This window comes from Zophobas morio, unplaced genomic scaffold (genome assembly GCF_036711695.1).
Source record: "Zophobas morio isolate AGI-343-1 ecotype UQ-CSIRO unplaced genomic scaffold, CSIRO_AGI_Zmor_V1 ptg000008l, whole genome shotgun sequence".
NCBI classification, from domain to species: Eukaryota; Metazoa; Arthropoda; class Insecta; order Coleoptera; family Tenebrionidae; genus Zophobas; species Zophobas morio.
Genome location: NW_026972113.1, coordinates 14,723,421 through 14,746,259, shown reverse-complemented (window position 1 = coordinate 14,746,259; position 22,839 = coordinate 14,723,421). Strand labels below are relative to the sequence as shown.

The 22,839-nt window shown below is 31.8% G+C and overlaps 1 protein-coding gene and 1 long non-coding RNA gene across 4 annotated transcripts; one reads left to right on the top strand and one right to left on the bottom strand.

Annotated features, from left to right (window-relative positions):
- Window positions 1-16,128: 16,128 nt before the first annotated feature.
- Window positions 16,129-22,529, top strand: LOC135125459 (transmembrane and ubiquitin-like domain-containing protein 1). 3 transcript variants are annotated; one of them, XM_064051102.1, is made up of 5 exons: window positions 16,129-16,427; window positions 16,473-16,652; window positions 16,746-17,166; window positions 21,887-22,210; window positions 22,264-22,529. In XM_064051102.1, the coding sequence occupies exons 1-5, from the start codon at window positions 16,358-16,360 to the stop codon at window positions 22,403-22,405; spliced, it is 1,137 nt and encodes a 378-aa protein (XP_063907172.1). In that variant the 5' UTR covers window positions 16,129-16,357; the 3' UTR covers window positions 22,406-22,529. The 3 variants fall into 3 exon arrangements, with proteins under 3 accessions (XP_063907172.1, XP_063907173.1, XP_063907175.1); XM_064051103.1 differs by having other exon boundaries at window positions 16,130-16,427; window positions 16,479-16,652; XM_064051105.1 differs by having other exon boundaries at window positions 16,130-16,427; window positions 16,473-16,610.
- LOC135125463 (uncharacterized) lies at window positions 22,338-22,825 on the bottom strand. Its single transcript, XR_010279884.1, has 2 exons — window positions 22,639-22,825; window positions 22,338-22,559 (listed from the first exon to the last, which is right to left on the bottom strand). It is a non-coding gene; the product is annotated as an uncharacterized LOC135125463 (long non-coding RNA).
- Between the last annotated feature and the right edge of the window lie 14 nt (window positions 22,826-22,839).

Below are 22,839 nucleotides of genomic sequence, written 5' to 3'. Positions count from 1 at the left end.
TCGAAATTTAAGCTCGCAACAAAGATTTAATTTCACTAAAAAATTGAATTTATGTACTAACTGTTTTCGAAGCAATCATAAAACACAGACTTGTTTTTCAAAATCAAGATGTCGCGAATGCGGAGAAAAACATCATACACTTTTGCACCGCGATGGACCCGAAAACAGCGAAACTCAGCACGTAAATTCGGTTGTAAATCATTCATTATTGAATTTAAAGGACACTGTAATTCTATCAACAGCTCTAATCCTAATTAAAAATGCACAAAACAAATACATACAATGCAGAGCTCTTTTAGATTCGGGAAGCATGAGTAATTACATCACTACATCGCTATGCAAAAAATTAGGTTTAAAACAAAATCCAATACATATAAATATCGGCGGTATCGGAAAAACCAAATCTAACATAAAATATTCGACGAACGTAGAAATAAAATCGCGTTATGAGAAGTTTTCGGCAAACATGAATTGTTTAATTTTGGATCAAATCACTGAAAATCTGCCGTTAGCGCGAATAGATCCAAAACATCTGGTTATTCCAAACGATAAACTATTAGCAGATCCTATGTTTTACGATCCTGGACCAATTGATATTCTCATTGGTGCCGGTCTGTTTTGGGAACTTTTGTGTCCAAACGAAAATTCGCCCGCTGGCGAACTTAAATTGCAGGCAACTCAGTTAGGTTTTATTGTCGGAGGATCCTTGAACGTTCCGCATTCAGGTAATCTAAATACGTCATCCGGCTTAAACATTACCCTAACATCCGTCTTAGAAAAACAGGTAGAAAAATTTTGGGAATTAGAACAATGCCGAACCGTCTGCACGAGGCTCACTGACGAAGAGCTTAAATCTGAAAATCATTATAAATTAACAACGAATAGGACAGCTGATGGCCGCTTTATAGTTAAATTACCATTTGTTAATAATCCGCCAATTCTTGATTCAAATCGCAAAAATGCATTAACGCAATTTTATAATCTTGAACGAAAACTTGTAAAAAAACCAGCCAAAAGCAGAATCGCACCACTTAAATCAATCACGTTACCACGACTTGAACTCTCAGCAGCGTTGTTATTAACTCGCCTAATGAACGTTGTTTCGCAAGCTTTACATATGCAAATAAATCGAAAATATTTCTGGTCAGACTCCACTATTGTCTTAGCGTGGATTAAGGGAACTCCAGCGTCCTACCAAACATTTGTAGGGAATCGCATCTCCGAAATACAAACATTTAGCCCTAAAGACGGTTGGTATCACGCCAAAAGTGAAGACAACCCCACCGATATAATTAGTCGAGGTTGTACACCGGAGAACTTAAAAAATAACTCCTTATGGTGGCACGGGCCACACTGGTTAAATCAAAACTATTCCGAATGGCCAATACAAAATATCAATTTAGAAACCATAGAAACCCCAGAACGACGTACAATTTCGTTATTATCATCCGAAACACCAACAATAGAGCCGCCAATTTTAACCAAATTTTCATCCTATAAAAAAACAGAAAAAGTGCTCTCCTGGGAACTAAGATTCATCAATAATTGCAAAAATCCAAATTCTAAAAACCTGGCTAATCATTTATTAACAGAAGAACTTCAAAATTCAAAATTCACTATCGCACGTCAGTTACAAAAGACAGCTTTTCAAAACGAATATAATTGTCTTCAACAAAACCAAGCGATCGACAAAAAATCACGATTGCTAAGTCTAAACATATTTTTCGATGAAACAAACCAATTAATTCGCGTGGGAGGGCGACTTAAAAAATCGTCACTATCTTATGACATAAAACATCCGATTTTATTACCTAAAGGTCATCACATCACAAAAATCTTGGTTCAGTACGAACATGAAAAACAATTGCACGCAGAACTTCAAAGTACATTAGCTTCTATTAGACAAACATTTTGGATACCTGCTGCTAGAACCGTTGTCAGAGGTGTGTTACACAAATGTTTTAATTGTTTTCGAACAAACCCTAAACCTTTATTCCCACCAATGGGTGACTTGCCTAAATCAAGACTTGAACCTACGCGTCCCTTTTTAGTCAGTGGCGTAGATTACGCCGGACCTCTGCTAATTAAAGAATGTCGTGGTCGTAGCAAGCGTCATGTCAAGGCGTACATTTGCCTATTCGTATGCTTTTCAACCAAAGCGATCCATTTGGAACTCGTAAACGATCTGACAACCGAATCATTTTTAGCAGCCTTTAATCGACTAGTGGCCAGGCGTGGTCACGTATATCATATGTATTCCGACAATGCTACGAACTTTGTAGGTGCTCGAAATAAATTGAATGAACTAACAGAATTTTTGAAATCGCAATCTGTCAGAAATGTCATTCAGAATCTTGCAAATAAAGGAATAAAATGGCACTTTATTCCTCCAAAATCACCACACATGGGCGACCTTTGGGAAGGCAACATAAAATCTGTTAAAAATCATATCAAACGTTCATTGAATTCAATGGTTTTAACTTATGAAGAGCTGTACACCTTTTTAACTCGTGTTGAAGCGATTTTGAACTCCCGACCAATTACTCCCCTGAGTAACGACCCCAATGACCTTCAACCTCTAACCCCTGGTCACTTCCTAATTGGCGAACCACTCACAGCCATTGATGAGCAGGACATCACGCCACTCAAAGTTAATCGTTTATCACAGTGGCAAAAAATCGAGCGCCTTCGTCAGGACTTTTGGCATCGCTGGAAAAAAGAGTACCTAACTCAGTACTCCCTTCGAAATCAAAAATTCGCTACGCAGCCTGATGCAATCGCCGTCAACACCATGGTCATCCTGGTTGAAGAAAACACCCCGCCGTTGCAGTGGAGATTGGGCCGAATCCTGGACGTCCACCCTGGTACCGACGGCGTCGTTCGCGTGGTGTCCATAAAAACCAGTGCCGGTGTTGTGAAAAGAGCAGTACGAAAGTTATGCTTTCTGCCTATGTAAAATGCGCCCCTAATCCAAAGTGCGCGGTTTTAAAGGGTGCGCCCCAAATCAGCGGGCAACGTAGCGGAGTGCGTTTTAGTTTAAGTTAAACACTTAAAAAATTGTCGATTCCAATCTTAATGCCATTTTATTTAACGTAAAAAATAATATGATTTATTTTTTACCAATCAAATGCTTAATTCAGGTTTACAAATTGTAATCTCCTGTCAATGTAATAATATCATATGAATCTTGTAATTGAAGTTAGGGTCTTCAAGGTGGCCGGTATGGAAAGTATATTTCCAGGAAGTTTAGGTAGCCGACTAGAAAGGGTACAGTAGTTGCAGGTGCGCTACCTTTCTAGGAAAAATGTACAGTTAAATCTATTGTAAGAACAGGTAGCTCGGCTCCCTTTTTGGGTATAAAAGGCCCGTATTTTGTACATACTTCATCTGTTGTCTTGTGTCCGTTGCCGAAGTAAGTTCCGTGTAAATAAATCAACAAAAACCACAAGTGTTGTTTTTTATTCTCGCCACCCAACAAAGCGGAATCACGGCGAATGAAAAGCAAGAACAATTAATTTTAAAGAATTTTGGGGATTTCTTGTGTTTTATGTTTCAAAAAAATTTGAAAGGATTTCGGGGTTCCGAGTGTCTTTTAAAAACTGAAAGAAATTTAGTTTTTTCATAAGATTTGAAAGAATCTTGGGGTTCCGAATGTCTTTTTTAAAAAATCAAAATCGATAGGAATTGTGGAATTCTTCCCGGAGTGCCCTTTTTTATAATTTAAAAGAATTTTAGGATCCTAGTCTTTAAAAAATTGAAAAGAAATCTCGGGGTTTCAAATGCCTTTTTTATAATTTAAAAGAATCTTGGGGGCTCCTCGTGTGTTTTATTTTGAAAAAAATTCAAAAAAGTCTTTTTTTGAAAAGGATTTGGTGTCCTCTGACTCCGGCGTTTTGTTGTTGAAAAAATTTGAAAACAATCTCTGGGTTCCAGGCACCTTTCTTAAAGAGTTGAAAAAAAATCTTGGAAGAAAATTCTTTCGTTTTTTGGAAAAGTTTGGAAGAATCTTTGAGTCTTCAGTGCTTTTTTTTATTTTTTTATGTATTTTGAGGTTCCAAGTGTCTGTTTAAAAGAATGGGGGCCTCTGATGTTTAGTTTTTTGAAAAAAATTGAAAGAATCTTTGGATCTCCAGTGCTTTTTTTATAATTAAAGACAATTTTGGGGGTTCAAACGTCTTTCTGAGAGAATTTAAAAGAACTTGGGGGCCCATGATGTTTTGTTTTTTTTTTTAAATTAAAGAAATCTTAGGATTTCAAATGTTTTTTTTTTATTAAAAAAAAGCTTTGAAGTTTTTTTTAACAATCGAAAATAATCTTGGGGCCTCTGCACCTTTCGTTTTTTGAAAAATGTTTGCCTTTTTTATAATTTAAAACATTCTTGTAAAAGAATCGTGTGTTTAATTTTTTGAATAATTTGAAAAAACCTCGAGGTCCCGGGTGTCCTTTTTTAATTGAAAAGTATCTTGGGGAACCCTGCTGTTGCATTCTTTTTTGAAAACATTTAAAAAATCTGAACCCTGAGTCTCCTTTGACAAATTTAAAAGGATCTAGAGGGTTGGTGTTGTGCTTTAAAAAAAAATGAAAGAAATCTCAGGGTTGCGAATGCTTTTTTTTTTAATTAAAAAGAATATTTGAAACCTTTGATGTTTTGTTTTAAAAAATTTGAAAAAAATCTCGGGATTGCGAGTGTCTTTTTTTAAAGAATCGAAAATATTTTTGGAGCTTCTGCCGTTTGGTTGTTCGAAAAATTTGAAATAATTTTTGGATCCGGATTGACTTTTTTTATGATTTATAAGAATTTTGGAGGGAAGCCTCTGGTGTTTGATTTTATTTTTTTTCTATTTAAAAATCTCTGACAACGAGTGCTTTTTTTGCCTTCTGAGTGTAAGTTAAGGAAATATAGTAATCGAGTCCATCGGACGAATGACCAATTTTTTGACTGATATAGATTTGAAGGAATCCCGTGGTTCCGAATGTGTTTTTTAAGAATTGAAAAAAATTTTTGGGTCCCCTCGTGTTTCGTTGCCAGAAAAAAATTGGGAAAAAGCCTCAATGCTCAAAGTATCTTTTTTAAAAGAATTGATAAGAATCTTGGAACTGATGCCGTTTCGTTTTTTGAAAAAATTTGAAGGAATCTGGGAGTTCCAAGTGCTCTTTTTATAATTTAAAATAATTTTGTGGGTCCCAAATGTCTGCTTTAAAAAGAATCTTTGAGGTCTTTGGTGTTTTGTTTTAAATAAACTTGAAAAAATCTTGGTGTGCCAAGCGCATTTTTTTTTTTAGAATCGGAAATAATCTTGGGCCCTTTGCGGTTTCGTTTGCTGAAAAAAATTGAATGAATAGTTGGATCCTGTGCTCCTTTTTTATAATTTAAAAGAATCTTGAGGGTTCCCGGTGTTTTATTTTTTGAATAATTTAAGAAGAGAAGAAAGGGAGTCCGGAATTTTTTTGAAAAAAATTAAAAACAATTCTGAACCTCGAGTGTTTTTTTTTTTATGAATTTTAAATAATCGTAACGGATCCTCGGGCTTTTAAGTTTTCAACACGAAAAATTTAATCTCTAAGCCCCGAGTATCTTGTTTTTAATAACTGAAAATATCCTTGGAGGCACCTGGTGAATTGTTTTTTCATAAAATTTAAAAGAATCTCTTGGTCATGGGTGTCTCTTTTTAAGAATTGAAAAGAATTTTGGAGGCCCTTGACGTTTCATGCTTTAAAAAAATAAAAAAAAAGAATCTCGGGTTCCAGGTGTCCGATCCTCGAGTGTTTTCTTTAAAGGATTTTTAAAAATCTGGGGGCAACTGGTGTTTCGTTTTTTAAAAAATTGGTAAGCTTCTCGGGGTCCCGAATGTTATTCTTATGGTAATAAAAAATCTTGGGTGTCCATAAACATATTTGAATTAAATTTTTATTACAGGTGCCTGTTTTAAGGATTAAAAAGAATCTTTGATGTGTTATTTTTTCGGAAAAAAAAAAATTGAATAATCTCCTGGTTTCGAAAAAATCTCAGGATCTCGAGTGTCTTTTTAACAGGATTAAAAAAAATCTTGGGGGCCCTTTGTTTTATCTTTTGAAAAAAATTGAAAAAATTAAGGGATCCCGAGTGCCTTTTTTCTAAGAATTTAAAAAAATGTTGGGGACTTCTAGTCCTTCGTTTTTTGACCAAAAAATCTCGTTCTTGAAAGAGTTGTATTTCAGAAAGTGACCATGACCCTCTTTTTTGTCACAATGTGTCGAAAAATCCCGAAAAATCCCGATTTACCCACCACCCCCCAGCATCTATTTCGAGCATTTGTTTATTATTACGAAACGTATTACGACTCCAAAATAGACGACAACGTCGGCATTTCCGTTCCATTCTTGCTCTTTACTCCACATAGGTTATCAATAAATGTCTGCAAAGCAATGGCGTAACGAATGTTGCCTTCGACACATCGATCGCATTTTCATAAAAACCGTACCTCATAAAACTGTAAAAGTCGCTCCGATTTCTAATCCTGACGAAACTCGAATATTCAACAAATCCAATTATTTTTTCACTTCATTAAGTGATGCATTTAAATGGTAAACAATGCACTTTGAAAGTGGTACGCGAGTCCTGTTAGCATTCTATAGAAAAAATGAAATGAAATGAAAGTGGGTGAACAGCTCGCGAACCGAATCTGCTCAAATTGTGTGAGAGAATTGGTTTGTTGTGTAAATGGAGTGCTAAAAGGTCTAATTTTACACTGGGACTTAGAGGAATGTAATACAGTTATGATTCACGTTCAAACGGGCTAAATGTGTCCAGAAAGAGGAATTTTCGGGCTATTTTGGTCATGTGGAATGTCGAGAGATTTTTTGTTACAAGAATTAAAATTCAGTGAATGGTTTTACTTGGTCAATTAATATGAACGCTCTCATTTGGTATAACACTGAAGTGAAAGTGTTCCCAAAAATGATTATATCTGGCAATGCACCTTCGGGAAGTTCTCCGGTCGAGCAGCACACTTTTCTCCCAAGTTCTAAATTACCTTCTCGCGGAGGCCTTTCAAGGGCCCTTTTTGCGATTTAGCACGGCGGCAAAGGGCGGAGCTATCAAATTATACCGAGAACATTTTCTCACAGTGCATACAGGATACGTAACGCTTCAAGTGACTGAGCACGACCTAATCACTGGAAGTAGGGATTGTAACAAAGGAACGGAAACTCTTAAAAAGGTCTTCGAGGGGTCATCGTAATGACATTTAAATAATTCGGTTTCCCGGCGTTCGTTCACACCAAATAAAATTTTCCTGCATTTGTCGCATTATCTAAGTGTACTGAGTCCACATAACGGGACTCTAATGCAATATGGGCGTGAAGGCATGCAAATGGATACCGTCACGTTTGAGTAGCAAATTGTTTGCGTAATTCAGAGACGTCGGAACACTGTTGTTTTGAACGACGTCGAAAACTATGACCGATTAATCCTGACTATAGGTAGGTCAGCCAAAAATTTGCTACAGGTGCGCTAAAACTCCAATGTCGTAAATTATGAAATGGAAGCAACACGTGAAAGTTGGATTTGGGTAAGTTCACACTTTTACTGCCACGGAGAAAAAGAAAGTCCATCGATATGCATTTTTATGAGCGCTTCCTGGGTGAGGCGAGTTGGTTTCCGACTGGCATTTAAAAAAAAATGCGATTATTTTATTTATCCCACGAGGAATCAATTTCCTAGTAATACTTGAGAGAGATATCGAAAATGCATTATTTCACAAAAATATTTTTCTATGTGTGTGGAACACTTTCCATTGTTACATTTATTGTGTTACATTTTGTGCTCTGTTTGTTGTCACTAATTATTTATGTAATAATTATTTTCAAGCAGGTGTAGCAGTTCGGATTTACGCGGAAACGGAAATGTGTATCACTGCGATGAATAATCTCTACCTTTAGATAATATTCGTCACGCTATTGACTCAAGCGCCAGGTCCGTATCCTCGTATTTAGCACTTTTTTACTATCAATTAATTTAAAATGTCGTTTAATTTAAAATTCGCGCCAACCCCCACCGAAAACATGATGACGTAACAACGTTGTTGTTTTCGTTGTTTTTTTAAGAACTCGCGTGTTGACCCGACCCTGCCAAACCGTCGATTCGACAACATTTTTATAGCAATGACCTCTCTCGAATTTCCAGGGGAATTACGTCATACATCAAAAGTCTCTAAGCGAGTGCCAACTGGGTTGGCAATAACACGCTTTCTGAGGCGTCATTGAGTGAGTAAGTAACTGACGTAGGAGTTTACGAAAAAATAATCGACTCTTCAGTTTATTTTTAAGTGTGGCGTACTCGACGACAAAGCAAAATTTTTGGTGTCTCAGTTTTGCTCTAATTTTAGCAGGAGGCGACTTTGTATTCCAGTTTTTAAATCAATATTCCGGGGTCTGGTTTAAATGTCTATTATATGTTATTACTTATTATTGCTCTCTTTTGTGTGTTAAACATCATAGAATCGCTTAAAAATCCTCACACTGAAGTTCTTGGCAAAGTTAGTTTTTCGATTTCTCACTTCTCTAATTTTTTAATTTCTCAAATTTTTGAATGTTTCTTTCAGTTTTGGGATTTTCCAATATTTCGATTTTTGGACCCCTGGATTTTTTTATTTAAGCTTTACATTTTTCAACTTTTCGAAGTTTTAATTTTTCAACTTTTAAAATTCTAGCCTTTTCGATTTCTTGAGTTTTCAGTTCTTCTATACTTATTTCAATTTTTCAATTTTTCGAATTTTTAAATTTTCGATTTTTCCAATTTTTCATTTCTAAAATTTTTCGATTTTTCCGTGTTTTTATTGTTCAATTTCTCGATTTATCAGTTTTTCAATTCTTGACTTTTCTTCTCGGCTTTCCACTCCCTTGATTTCTCGATCCTCTGAGTTTTCGATTTCTCGATGTCTCAGTTTTTGAATTTTTCGATGTTTGGATTTTTTTAGATTTCTCGGTTTTTTAATTTTTTATTTTTGGGCTTTCCAATTTTTCGATTTTTCGATGTTTCGATTTTTCAGTTACTGATTTTTCTTGTTCAATGTTTTAAATTTTAGATTTTTCGATTTTTTGAATTTTCAGTTCTTCAGTATTTCTATTTTTCAGTTTTTCAAATGTTGAAGTTGCTAAATTTTCAGTTTTCCGGTTTCTCAACTGATTTTTTTGATTTTTTGATGTTTCCATTTCTCCATTTTTCAAATTTGCAATATTTTGATTATTCAATGTTTTAAATTTTAGATTTTTCGATTTTTCAGTTCCTCAATATTTTTTAATTCTTCAAATTTTGACGTTTCTGAATTTTCCGATTTTTCAATTAATTTATTTTTTGATTTCCCCATTTCTCGGCTTCTTAAAGTTCGATTTTTCAGTTCTTCAACTTTTGAATTTTTCAGGTTTTTGATTTTTCAATTTTTCGGTTTTCTAAGTTTGCGATTTTTCGTCTTTGCTTTTTTGACTTTTCGATTTCCCAATTTTTCAATTTTTTAATTCCGCTATTTTTGGATATTTAGTTCAATTTTGTGATTTTTTAGTTTTTTGATTTTTCAATTTTTCTTCTATTTTTTAGTTTTTCGATGTTTCAGTTTCGTAATTTTTCAGTATATATTTCAAGTCTTTGATTTTTTGAGTTCCGGATTTTTCGCTTTCTCGACGTTTACATTTTGGATTTTCAATTTTTCGTCTTTTAAACTTCAGATTTTTCTATTTTTCCACTTTGCTTTTTTGGTTTTTCGATTTTTTAATTTTCCAATTTTTTAATTTCACAATTTTTGGATATTTCTTTCAGTTTTGGAATTTTTCAATATTTCGATTTTTGGACTCCTGGATTTTTTTATTTCTCGATTTTTTACTTTTTGGATTTTCAATTTTTTGTCAAGTTCTACATTTTTCAACTTTTCGATGTTTTAATTTTTCAACTTTTAAAATTCTAGCCTTTTCCATTTCTCAAGTTTTCAGTTCTTCTATATTTCAATTTTTCGAAATTTTAGATTTTCGATTTTTCCAATTGTTCATTTCTAAAATTTTTCGATTTTTCATCTTTTTGATATCTCGATTTATTGAATTCAGATGTTTCCGTGTTTTGATTGTTCAATGTCTCGATTTAACAGTTTTTCAATTTTTGACTTTTCTTCTCGGATTTCCATTTTTTGATTTCTCGATCCTCTGATATTTCGATTTCTCGATGTCTCAGTTTTTGAATTTTTCGATGTTTAGGTTTTTTGGATTTATCGGTTTTTTGATTTTTTACTTTTGGGCTTTTCAATTTTTCGATTTTTCAATGTTTCGATTTTTCAGTTATCCGATTTTTCTTGTTCAATGTTTTAAATTTTAAATTTTTCGATTTTTTGAATTTTCAGTTCTTCAGTATTTCTATTTTTCAATTTTTCAAATGTTGAAGTTGCTAAATTTTCAGTTTTTCGGTTTCTCAACTATTTTTATTTTTCTGATTTTTTGATGTTTCGATTTCTCCATTTTTCAAATTTGCAATATTTTGATTATTCAATGTTTTAAATTTTAGATTTTTCGATTTTCAGTTCCTCAATATTTTTTAATTCTTCAAATTTTGACGTTCCTGAATTTTCCGATTTTTCAATTAATCTATTTTTTTATTTTCCCGTTTCTCAATTTTCCAAAGTTTCGATTTTTCAGTTCTTCAGTTCTTTAATTTTTCGATTTTGTTTTTTTGAGTTTTCGATTTCCCAATTTTTCAGTTTTTTAATTCTGCTCTTTTTGGATATTTTTTTTCTGAATTTTCAGATTTTCCATTTCTCAATTAATCTATTTTTTTGATTTTCCCATTTCTCGGCTTCTCAAAGTTCGATTTTTCACTTCTTCAACTTTTGAATTTTTCAGGTTTTTGATTTTTCAATTTTTCGGTTTTCTAAGTTTGCGATTTTTCGTCTTTGCCTTTTTGACTTTTCGATTTCCCAATTTTTCAATTTTTTAATTCCGCTATTTTTGGATATTTCTTTCGATTTTGTGATTTTTTAGTTTTTTGATTTTTCAATTTTTCTTCTATTTTTTAGTTTTTCGATGTTTCAGTTTCGTAATTTTTCAGTATATATTTCAACTTTTTGATTTTTCAAGTTCTGGATTTTTCGCTTTCTCGACATTTTACTTTTTGGATTTTCAATTTTTCGTTTTTTAAACTTTAGATTAGATATTTCTTTCAGTTGTGGAATTTTTCAATATTTCAATTTTTGGATTCCTGGATTTTTTTATTTCTCCATGTTTTACTTTTTGGATTTTCAATTTTTTGTTAAGTTCTACATTTTTCAACTTTTCGATGTTTTAATTTTTCAACTTTTAAAATTCTAGCCTTTTCGATTTCTCAAGTTTTCAGTTCTTCTATATTTCAATTTTTCGATTTTTCATCTTTTTGATTTCTCGATTTATCGAATTCAGATGTTTCCGTGTTTTGATTGTTCAATTTCTCGATTCATCAGTTTTTCAATTTTTGACTTTTCTTCTCGGCTTTCTACTCCTTGATTTCTCGATCCTCTGATTTTTCGATTTCTCGATCTCTCAGTTTTTGAATTTTTCGATGTTTGGATTTTTTGGATTTCTCGGTTTTTTGATTTTTTAGTTTTGGGCTTTCCAATTTTTCGATTTTATGAGTTTAATGTTTTAAATTTTAGATTTCTCGATTTCTCGATTTTTTAAAATTTCAGTTCTTCAGTATTTCTATTTTTCAATTTTCCATATTTTGAAGTTGCTAAATTTTCAGTTTTCCGGTTTCTCAACTAATCTATTTTTATTTTTTTTGTTTTTGTGATTTTTCAGGATTTCTATTTTTCAATTTTTCAAATTTTGACGTTGCTCAATATTCAGTTTTCCGGTTTCTCAATTAATCTATTTTTGATTTCCCTATTTCTCGACTTCAGATCTTCAATTCTTTGATTTTTCGATTTTTCTACTTTCTGTTTTGGTTTTTCGATTTCTCAATTTTCCAATTTTTTGATTTCTCAATTTCTGGATATTTCGTTCAGTTTTGGGATTTTCCAGTATTTTCGTTTTTCGACTTTTCGATTTTTCGACTTCTCGAACTATCGATTTTTCAGTTCTTCAATTCTTAGAATTTTCGATTTTTCTACTTTGCTTTTTTGGTTTTTCGATTTCTCAATTTTCCAGTTTTTTAATTTCTCAATTTTTAGATATTTCTTTCAAATTTGGGATCTTCCAGTATTTTCGTTTTTCGCTTTTCGATTTTTCGATTTTTTATTTTTTGGATTTTTAGTTTTTCGTTTTTAAACTAGATTTTTCAATTTTTCGACTGTTACTGTGTTATAATTATTTCGATTTCTCAGTTTTTCAACTTTTCGAGTTTTCAGTTCTTCTATATTTTAAATTTTGAATTTTCCAAATTTTTAAATTTTCGATTTTTCAATTTTTTGAGATGTCGACTTATCGATGTTTTGATTGTTCAATCTCTCAATTTATGAATTTTTCCATTTTTAACTTTTCGATTTTTTGATTTTGGGCTATTTCGGTTCCTCAATTTTTCGATTTTTCGACTTCTTGACTTTTGAACTCCTCGATTTTTCGATTTTTTGATTTTTCGAATTCTCGATGTCTCATTTTTTGAATTTTTCCTATTTTGGATTCTTGGATTTATCGGTTTTTCGATTTTTTACTTTTCGGCTTTTCGATTTTCCGATTTTTGAATTATCCAATTTTTTAAATTTTCAAGTTTCGATTTCTCCATTTTTCAATTTTACGATATTTTAATTCTTCAATGTTTAAATTTTAGATTTTTCCAGATTTCAGTTCTTCAATATTTTTTAATTCTTCAAATTTTAACGTTTCTGAATTTTCAGTTTTTCCATTTCTCAATTAATCTATTTTTTGATTTTCCCATTTCTCGACTTCCCAAAGTTTCGATTTTTCAGTTCTTCAACTTTTGAATTTTTCAGGTTTTTGATTTTTCAATTTTTCGGTTTTTTAAGTTTGCGATTTTTCGTCTTTGCTTTTTTGACTTTTCGATTTCCCAATTTTTCAATTTTGTAATCCGCTATTTTTGGATATTTCGTTCAATTTTGTTATTTTTTAGTTTTTTGATTTTTCAATTTTTCTTCTATTTTTTAGTTTTTCGATGTTTCGGTTTCGGAATTTTTCAGTATATATTTCGACTTTTTGATTTTTCGAGTTCTGGTTTTTTCGATTTCCCGACTTTTTACTTTTTGGATTTTCAATTTTTCGTTTTTTAAACTTCGGATTTTTCTATTTTTCGACTTTGCTTTTTTGGTTTTTCGATTTTTCAATTTTCCAATTTTTTAATTTCTTAATTTTTGTATATTTCTTTCAGTTTTGGGATTTTCCAATATTTTAATTTCTTCGACTTTTCGACTTCTGGATTTTTAAATTTTTCGACCGTTACATACATTTTTCAATTTTTTAATATCCCAATTTATGGATATTTCGTTCAATTTTTCGATATTTCAGTTTTGGGATTTTCCAATATTTCGATTTTTGGACTCCTGGATTTTTTATTTCTCGATTTTTTACTTTTTGGATTTTCAATTTATTGTTAAACTTTACATTTTTCAACTTTTCGATGTTTTAATTTTTCAACTTTTAAAATTCTAGCCTTTTCGATTTCTCGAGTTTTCAGTTCTTCTATATTTCAATTTTTCAATTTTTCGAATTTTTAAATTTTCGATTTTTCCAATTTTTCATTTCTAAAATTTTTCGATTTTTCATCTTTTTGATTTCTCGATTATCGAATTCAGATGTTTCCGTGTTTTGATTGTTCGATTTCTCGATGTCTCAGTTTTTGAATTTTTCGATGTTTGGATTTTTTGGATTTCTCGATTTTTTGAATTTTCAGTTCTTCAGTATTTCTATTTTTCAATTTTTCAAATTTTGAAGTTGCTAAATTTTCACTTTTCCGGTTTCTCAACCAATTTATTTTTATTTTTGTGATTTTTTGATGTTTCCATTTTTCCATTTTTCAATTTTGCAATATTTTGATTTTTCAATGTTTTCAATTTTAGATTTTTCGATTTTCCAGCTCCTCAAAATTTTTTAATTCTTCAAATTTTGACGTTTTTGAATTTTCCGATTTTTCAATGAATCTATTTTTTAATTTTCCCGTTTCTCGACTTCCCAAAGTTTCGATTTTTCAGTTCTTCAGTTCTTTAATTTTTCGATTTTTCAGGTTTTTTATTTTTCAATTTCTCGATTTTTTAATTCCGCAATTTTTGGATATTTCGTTCAATTTTGTGATTTTTCAGTATTTCTATTTTTCAATTTTTCAAATTTTGAGGTTGCTCAATATTCAGTTTTCCGATTTCTCAATTAATCTATTTTTGATTTTCCTATTTCTCGACTTCTCGAAGTTTAAATTTTTCAGATCTTCAATTCTTTGATTTTTCGATTTTTCTACTTTCTGTTTTTGTTTTTCGATTTCACAATTTTCCAATTTTTGGATATTTTTTTCAGTTTTGGGATTTTCCAGTATTTTGATTTCTCGGACTTTTCGACTTCTGGATTTTTAAATTTTTCGACTGTTTTATACATTTTTCAATTTTTTAATTTCCCAATTTTTGGATATTTCGTTCAATTTTTCGATATTTCAGTTTTGGGATTTTTTAGTATTTCGACTTTTCTATTTTTCGAGTTTTTCAATTTCTCAACATTTTACTTTTTGAATTTCCAATTTTTCGACTGTTTTATACTTAGATTTCTCAATTTTTCAACTTTGCGATATTCTAACTTTTCACTTTTTACAATTTTAGGTTTTTCGATTTCTCGAGTTGTCGGTTCTTCTATATTTCAATTTTTCAATTTTCGGAATTTTTAAATTTTCGATTTTCCAATTATCCGATTGTTCAATTTACAAGAAAATTGTTAGTTAAACAAAAAAATAGTTGCATGTCAAAATCGAAAGAAACATGTGAGCTGTGATATTATGTTTGTAAATAAAAGCATCTAAATAATGACTATTTCCCGCAGAACTAAACGCTTAGAGTCGACATTGGCTTGAGCGCGCTCCGGTCTGTGGATCAAACAAGTTCTCAGGCGACGTAAATAGTTTATTAAGTTGATGTTCTAATAAGTTGCGTAGATACAAAGCAGAAAAATAAAAGAATTTCTGTGACGAGTTTGAACTCGTGGTCTACAGTAGCGGTCATTTCTACGGAACCACTCGATAAAAAGTCAAGTTGGTAGCCCTGTCATCTAGTACTTTACGCCGAACGCGGTTGGTAGCGGTAGTTGACATGGCAATCGAAATTAGCACAACACGAATGTTTCGGTTGCCCTCAGCTATGCCGCACTGTATCCCATGCAGACTGTATGTTCTGTTCATCTATTTATTAAAATAAAATATCTACATTGACAATAGGGCCATCTAACCTGTCAAATTTTTGACAAATATGTTTTCCCCCAGAAACCCGTCAAGGTCACTTACACCAAACAAATTTTGAAAATTTACACTAGGGAGTGGTTCTATAGAAAAGATCGCGACTTTACAAGAGTGAAACCATTTTTAGAGTTGTCTCATTTATTAGTAAAATTAGTAAAATTCCAACTTAGTTTTAACAACGAATGACTTTCAAAACTAATGTAAAAGTAATGATATATATATATATATATCAGAAACATGCTTCAAAATTCAAAAAATATGTCAAAATATACAAAATCGCGTTAAAAACTGTATCTCTCTGTACTCACTTTTTAAATATAATTTACTCGATAAGAATGGAGATAACAATGAAGCTGATCAAGATGGCGAAGACAGTGACATGAAAACTAAGTAATCAAAATTTATTTTGACGTCCAAAGATACAGAAGACAATCGACAAAGTGGAACAAGATGAGTAACTAAACAAGTTGTCATAGTTTTCTTTAATAGCTACAATTTTCTGAACCCGTAAAAAGAGTAGATTTTGGTGTTTTCGCGACCGTAGGGTGGATGAATCAATCAAAAGTATTGGTAACAGTGATAACAGTTCTTTCCGTCATAAATTTCAGTCAGTGTACAGGTGAAATTATGTTAAACTTTCTGGACCACCCGGTACTTGACATAGCGCGTCACTGTGTATTTGTTGCATGAAACGCAATGTCAAAAGCGGCGCCCTCTGGCGCCCTTGCCAGAACTAACTTCGAGCAAGGTCAAAAACAGGAACCTGCGTCATTCCGACAGGTGACAGTTCAGCAAAACAATCAAAAAATATTTTTTTACACAAAAAACCGCAACCGAAGCTTCGTTTTCAGTTTCTAACTTAAAAAAACAACATTCTAATCGAATCGCAATAACTCGTGCCGTGTTACCACCGTGCCGTATCCTTGATCCTCCACATTGACAAACCCAGTTGTCAGTTGTCATTTTCGCTTATTTTTGTTAAATATGACATTGATTGAAGGAATAGGCGATGAAGTGACACAATTTTTTATCGCTTTATTGGTAGTCCTAGTCGGTAAGACCCCAGCTCTCCTCGATACAGCCTCACTCCACTTGACAGTTTCAGTGTCCTTCGCTTGGTGGACCACCAGCATCTCGGAACAGAGGCATGTCCAGACCGTCTGGCTGCTGGACCGACGCCGCCACCGAGCCCACCGCCGCCTCACCAACCACACGCACGCCGTCACCATAACCGAAGGTGCTCGATCGGTCGTTTTTCTAACGCAAAATTCGGCTGAGGGTAATCTTGTTGAGTTCACTTGCAACTTAGCCAGCTTCTAGCTTATAGAAACTAGTTTGGTGAATTCCGGCGGAGAAAACGTTCTTTTTGTAGGCACAACGACGGCGGCGCTCCAAGCTGACAGCCCCACGCTGGCGGCGGCGGCGAGCGCGAAGCCCCCAGAGGCCGGCACGAGCAGCTCGGACACGACGGAAAGGGGCGACGAGGATGAGAGGACGAGGATCGTGCAGGCGATGGACGACGACGCCTGCGTCCTGAGGCAGCGCCGGTTGGCGTTCTACGAGAGAAGTGGTGACAGTGGTACTGAGAATTCGGACACCAGTGATAGCAATCCAGTGGTAATGGAGCACAATTATGCAGAAGCTGCCTCCAGTGCGGAGAGCAGGGAGGCGGCGAGTGACGCAAGCAAGGCTGCCAAAGAAGAGACTGATATCAGGATCAAGCTCAAGTACATTAACGATGATCTGAAGTTGGTAGATGGGAAGCTGAAGGAACAGCTGGGGGATTTCAAGAAGTAAGGTTATGTTACATTCTTTTGGGTTTTGATCCCATCCAAACAATGCGTGACGTCATGTCTTGAAAAAACGATGTACAGGTGTTCCAGTAATTATAGCAAATGAAAATATTCCATTTTCTTTTACACGTGATAGAAAATATTAATTTGGGTATTATTTAAGAAATTTTGTTTTTATTTCCTGAGCGTAAGCCTTTTTAATTTTTCCATTTTTTGATGTTTCAGTTTCATGTTTTTTTAACCTTGGTTTATTCAATTTTTCAATCTCGATTTCCAAATTTTTGAATTTTTTGTTTCATCAATTTTCCAAGTTCTTGATTTTTATTTTTGATTATCCCGATTTTTTAATTTTAATTTTTTTTATATCACAATTTTTTGTTTTTTCATTTCCTTTATTTTTTCAATATTTCTTTCGATTTTATAGTTTTTTGTCTATTCAATTTTTCAAGTATTCAATTGTTCGATTTTCAAAATTAAAAATTTTTCAATTTTGCAATTTTTGGATTTTTCAATTATTCGATTTTTTTTAATTTTCAATATTTAGATTTTACAATATTTTATTTTTTAGATTTTTAATTTTCTCAGTTTTTGATCTCTTTCGATTTTGCAAGTTCTTCTATTTTATACTTTTTGGTTTTTTCATTTTTGATTTTACAATTTTGCAATTTTTCCATTTCTTTTTATTCCAAAAGTTGAGCAATCGAAAAATTAAAAATCGGCAAAATTTGAAAGATCGAAAAACTGAAAAATTGCAAAATCGAACAACGAAGAAACGAAAAACTGAAACATTGAAAAAGTAAAAATCGGGAAGCTTAAAAATCGAAAAAAATTAATGAAAGAATCGAAAAATTGTAAATATCGAGAAATTCAAACTTAAATTCCAAAACCCGAAATCCCAAACCCCAAATTCTAAATCCCGAATCCTAAATTCGAATATCCAATTCGAAATCGCGAGTCCTGAGTGTTAAAATATCAATGATTTCTAAATCCTGACTCTTGGCCCTCCAGGCTCGAGTCCCGAGTCCTGGAGGTTGCATCATGGATCCTCGATTCTTCCTTCTTGATCGATCTGTGGTAATTTCTGATACCTGATTCATTTTTGATATCTCATACCTGATCCTTTATCCTGGACCCTTTATCCTTTATCCTTGACCCTTTATCCTTGACTCTTGATCCTTGATTCTTCATTCTTCCTCCTTGATTCTTCGTCCTTGATCCGTCGTCCTTGATCCTTTTCCCGTGATCCTTCATCCTCGATCCTTCATCCTTGAATATACAGCTATGATTCTTCATCTTTGATTCTTCATCCTTGATCCTTGATTCTTCATCCTTGATCCTTGATTCTTCATCCTTGATCCTTGATTCTTCATCCTTGGTCCTTGATTCTTCATGCTTGATCTTTGATCCTTCATCGTTAATTATTATCCGATTTTCTGATTTTTTTGATTTTCAAAATTTCGATTTACCTATATTTTGTTCTTATCTATTTTGCACTTTTTATATTTATAAGTTTCTCAATTTTTAATTTTTTGAATTTTCAATTTTTCAAGTTCTTAAATCCCAATTTTTAAAGTTTTCATTTTATACTTTTTCGTTTTTTTTATTTTCAATTATTCAGTTTTGCAATTTTTCCTTTTTGTATTCGAAAAGTTGAAGAAACAAAAAGTGGAAAAATCGACAAACTGAAAAATCCAAAACTGAAAAATCTAAAAATTGAAAAGTCCAGGACATTGAAAAACCGAAAAATTGAATAAATAAAGAAAATGAACCGAAACGAAAAATTGAAAACTTGTGAAATTCTAAATCGAAGAATTAGAAAATTAAAAAAATCGAACAATCCTTCATCTTTGATCCTTCATCCTTAATTATCCTAATTTTCGATTTCTTTAATTTTCAAAATTTCAATTTTACAATATTTCGTTTTTTCGGTTTTGCACTTTTATAGATTTTTAAGTTTCTCAATGTTTAATTTTTCAAGTTTTTGAATCCCAATTTTTAAATTTTTCAAAATTCTCATTTTATACTTTTTCGTTTTTTTATTTTTGATTTTTCAATTTTGTAATTTTTCCTTTTTGTATCCCAAAGTAAACAAAAAAATTGAAAAATCGAAAAATCGAGAAACTGAAAAAACCAAAATTGAAAAAACGAAAAATAAAAAATTTGAAGGTTGAAAAATCGAAAAATTGAAAAATTCAGAATATTGAAAAACCGAAAAATTGAATAAATAAAGAAAATGATCGAAAATGAACTAAACGTCCTTGAGAATTCGTCCTTGATCCGTCGTCCTTAGTTTTCCGAATTTTTGATTTCTTTAATTTTCAAAATTTCAATTTTACAATACATATTTCGTTTTTTCAATTTTCCTAGAGATTTTGAAGTTTCTCAATTTTTCGATTTTTCAATTTTTCAAGTTCTTGAATCCCAATTTTTAAATTTTTCAAAATTTTCATTCAATACTTCTTCGTTTTTTTATTTTTGATTTTTCTATTTTTCAATTTTGCAATTTTTTCTTTTTGTATTCGAAAAGTTGAAAAAACAAAAAATGGAAAAGTCGACAAAGTGAAAAATCTAAAATTGAAAAAACGAAAAATAAAAAATCTAAAAGTTGAAAAATCGAAAAATTGCATATCGAAAAATTGAATAAATAAAAAAATTTACCGAAATGAAAATTTTAAAAACAAAAACTCGTGAAATTGCAAATTGAAGAATTACAAAATTTTTAGATTTTTCAGAGTTTTCATTTTATACTTTTCGTTTTTTTTATTTTTGATTTTTCAATTTTGCATTTTTCCTTTTTGTATTCGAAAAGTTGAAGAACCAAAAAATGAAAAAATCGACAAACTGAAAAATCTAAAAATTGAAAAATGCAGGACATTGAAAAACCGAAAAATTGAATAAATAAAGAAAATGAACCGAAACGAAAAATTGAAAACTCGTGAAATTCCAAACCGAAGAATTAGAAAATTAAAAAAATCGAACAATCCTTCGTCCTTGATCCTTCATCCTTGATCCGGGATCCTTCGTTCTGGATCCTTCGTCCTGGATCCTTCGTTCTTGATCCTTCGTCCTTGATCCTTCGTCCTTGATCCTTTATCCTTAATTATCCTAATTTTCGATTGCTTTAATTTTCAAAATTTCAATTTTACAATATTTCGTTTTTTCGATTTTGCACTTCTATAGATTTTAAAGTTTCTCAATTTTTAATTTTTCAAGTTCTTGAATCCCAATTTTTAAATTTTTCAAAATTTTCATTCAATACTTCTTCGTTTTTTTATTTTTGATTTTTCTATTTTTCAATTTTGCAATTTTTCCGTTTTGTATTCGAAAAGTTGAAAAAACAAAAAATAGAAAAGTCGACAAACTGAAAAATCTAAAATTGAAAAAACGGAAAATAAAAAATCTAAAAGTTGAAAAATCGAAAAATTGCATATCGAAAAATTGAATAAATAAAAAAAATTACCGAAACGAAAATTTGAAAACTCGTGAAATTGCAAATTGAAGAATTACAAAATTTTTAGATTTTTCAGAGTTTTCATTTTATACTTTTCGTTTTTTTATTTTTGATTTTTCAATTTTGCATTTTTCCTTTTTGTATTCGAAAGGTTGAAGAACCAAAAAATGTAAAAAATCGACAAACTGAAAAATCTAAAAATTGAAAAATGCAGGACATTGAAAAACCGAAAAATTGAATAAATAAAGAAAATTAACCGAAACGAAAAATTGAAAACTCGTGAAATTCCAAACCGAAGAATTAGAAAATTTAAAAAATCGAACAATCCTTCTTCCTTGATCCTTCATCCTTGATCCGGGATCCTTCGTCCTTGATCCTTTATCCTTAATTATCCTAATTTTCGATTTCTTTAATTTTCAAAATTTCAATTTTACAATATTTCGTTTTTTCGATTTTGCACTTGTATAGATTTTAGAGTTTCTCAATTTTTAATTTTTCAAGTTCTTGAATCCCAATTTTTAAATTTTTCAAAATTTTCATTTTATGCTTTTTGTTTTTTTTTTTATTTTTGATTTTTCTATTTTTCAATTTTGCAATTTTTCCTTTTTGTATTCCAAAGTAAACAAACAATTGAAAAATCGAGAAACTGAAAAATCTAAAAGAATCTGAAAGTTGAAAAATCGAAAAATTGAAAAATCCAGAACATTGAAAAATTGAAAACTCGTGAAACTGCAAATCGAAGAAGAAGAATAAAATTTAAAAATTCAAACATCAAAAAATTGGAAAATCGAAAACCTTAACAATTTTAAAATGAAAATTCGAATGTTGCAAAATTGAAGAAACAAAAGTGAAAAATTGCAAAACGAAAAATTTAAATTGAAAAAAAAATTATAAAAACGGGACATTAAAAAATCGAAAAATTGTAAAAAGAAATTAATTAAATTAAAGAATCAAAAGTTGGAAAATTGAGAATTGTTTCTAATTATAATTTTTAATTTTTTAGAGAAGCGAGATTTGTTGGTTGTACTTCAGGGGCAAGGGAAGTTCTGTCGAAATAACCTTCGACCAATTTTTTTAACTAGCTTACTTAATTAACATAATTTAGTACCAATACGTTGTTGGCAATTTTACTATGGAAATTTGTTTTTTGATCCTTTCCAAAAAATGCGTGACGGCATGTCAATATTGTTTCGTTCCTGAAAAATCCATGTTTGCTATATTAGTCAAATTAAATTAAGCCAACTTCTAAAAACGAAAAACCCTTTTCAGGCGCCATTTTCAGCCCGAGTTATCTTCCAACAAGCTCGTCCGTTTGATTTTCAACGGTCAGGTTTTGCAACAAGACAGCAAAACCCTGGAAGGTTGTGGACTTTTCGATAATTGCGTCGTCCACTGCCTCATCCACCAGCGAAGATCAACACCCGGAGAAGAAAATTCCCCAGATTCCAGAAACGAGCAACAGTCACAGTCAAATCACAATCGAAACACCAATCAAAACAATAACAATAATAACAACCAAGGCCGTGATTGGGATTTTGGTAATTTTTTATTTGCCATTATCAGTTTTACGCTGTTATCGGCATGGTACTTCAGGTACACATGTTATTTAGTAAAGTGGGTTTTGTTCGAATTTTTTATTTTCGTAGGTATGTGTATGCCCATTTATATACAGTTACGGCTACCGTAGGTCTCATTTTGATGACTGGAGTTTTTACCATCGTCCTTTTTGGGTTTTATTTTCCGGACCATGAGCCGTTGCCTCCGACCGCGCCGCCGACTCAGACTTAAGTTTTTACAGTGAATTTTTGTTCCTCAAGTATGTATAATAAATTTAATTTATAAAGTTCATATTTTCGCGTAATTTGTTGTTGATAAATGGTTATTTTATTAATAAATATTTGATTCTTTCGTAGATGCTTTCTTTTTGTCCCTAGTGTAATGTCTGCAACGAATGATAAGTTTATTAGTTGTTTTCCGCTTGAAAGTGGCTAAGACGCAATTTTTTTATGGACGAACTATACCTGCCACGCCGAGACAATCAGGATCAAGTAGGCCGCGAGCTTCCGCTTTGTCAAGCCACCCTGTATATCCCGCAGCGGAATTAATTATCCGCAGCCTAAATTTAGCTCACGCAAGTGGTATTTTCAGTGGCCACAAATTGAGTAAATTACATAATTTAGATTGCAAAAACATGCAAAGAATGCGGGATTGTTTTGATTACC

Bases quoted from the DNA above. Each gene is read 5' to 3' on its own strand.
- LOC135125459 (XM_064051102.1), top strand. From the start codon at position 16,358: ATGACATTGATTGAAGGAATAGGCGATGAAGTGACACAATTTTTTATC. The intron at 16,428-16,472 runs GTAAGACCCCAG...TCCACTTGACAG, and splicing joins TTTATTGGTAGTCCTAGTCG to TTTCAGTGTCCTTCGCTTGG. The intron at 16,653-16,745 runs GTAATCTTGTTG...TTCTTTTTGTAG, and splicing joins AACGCAAAATTCGGCTGAGG to GCACAACGACGGCGGCGCTC.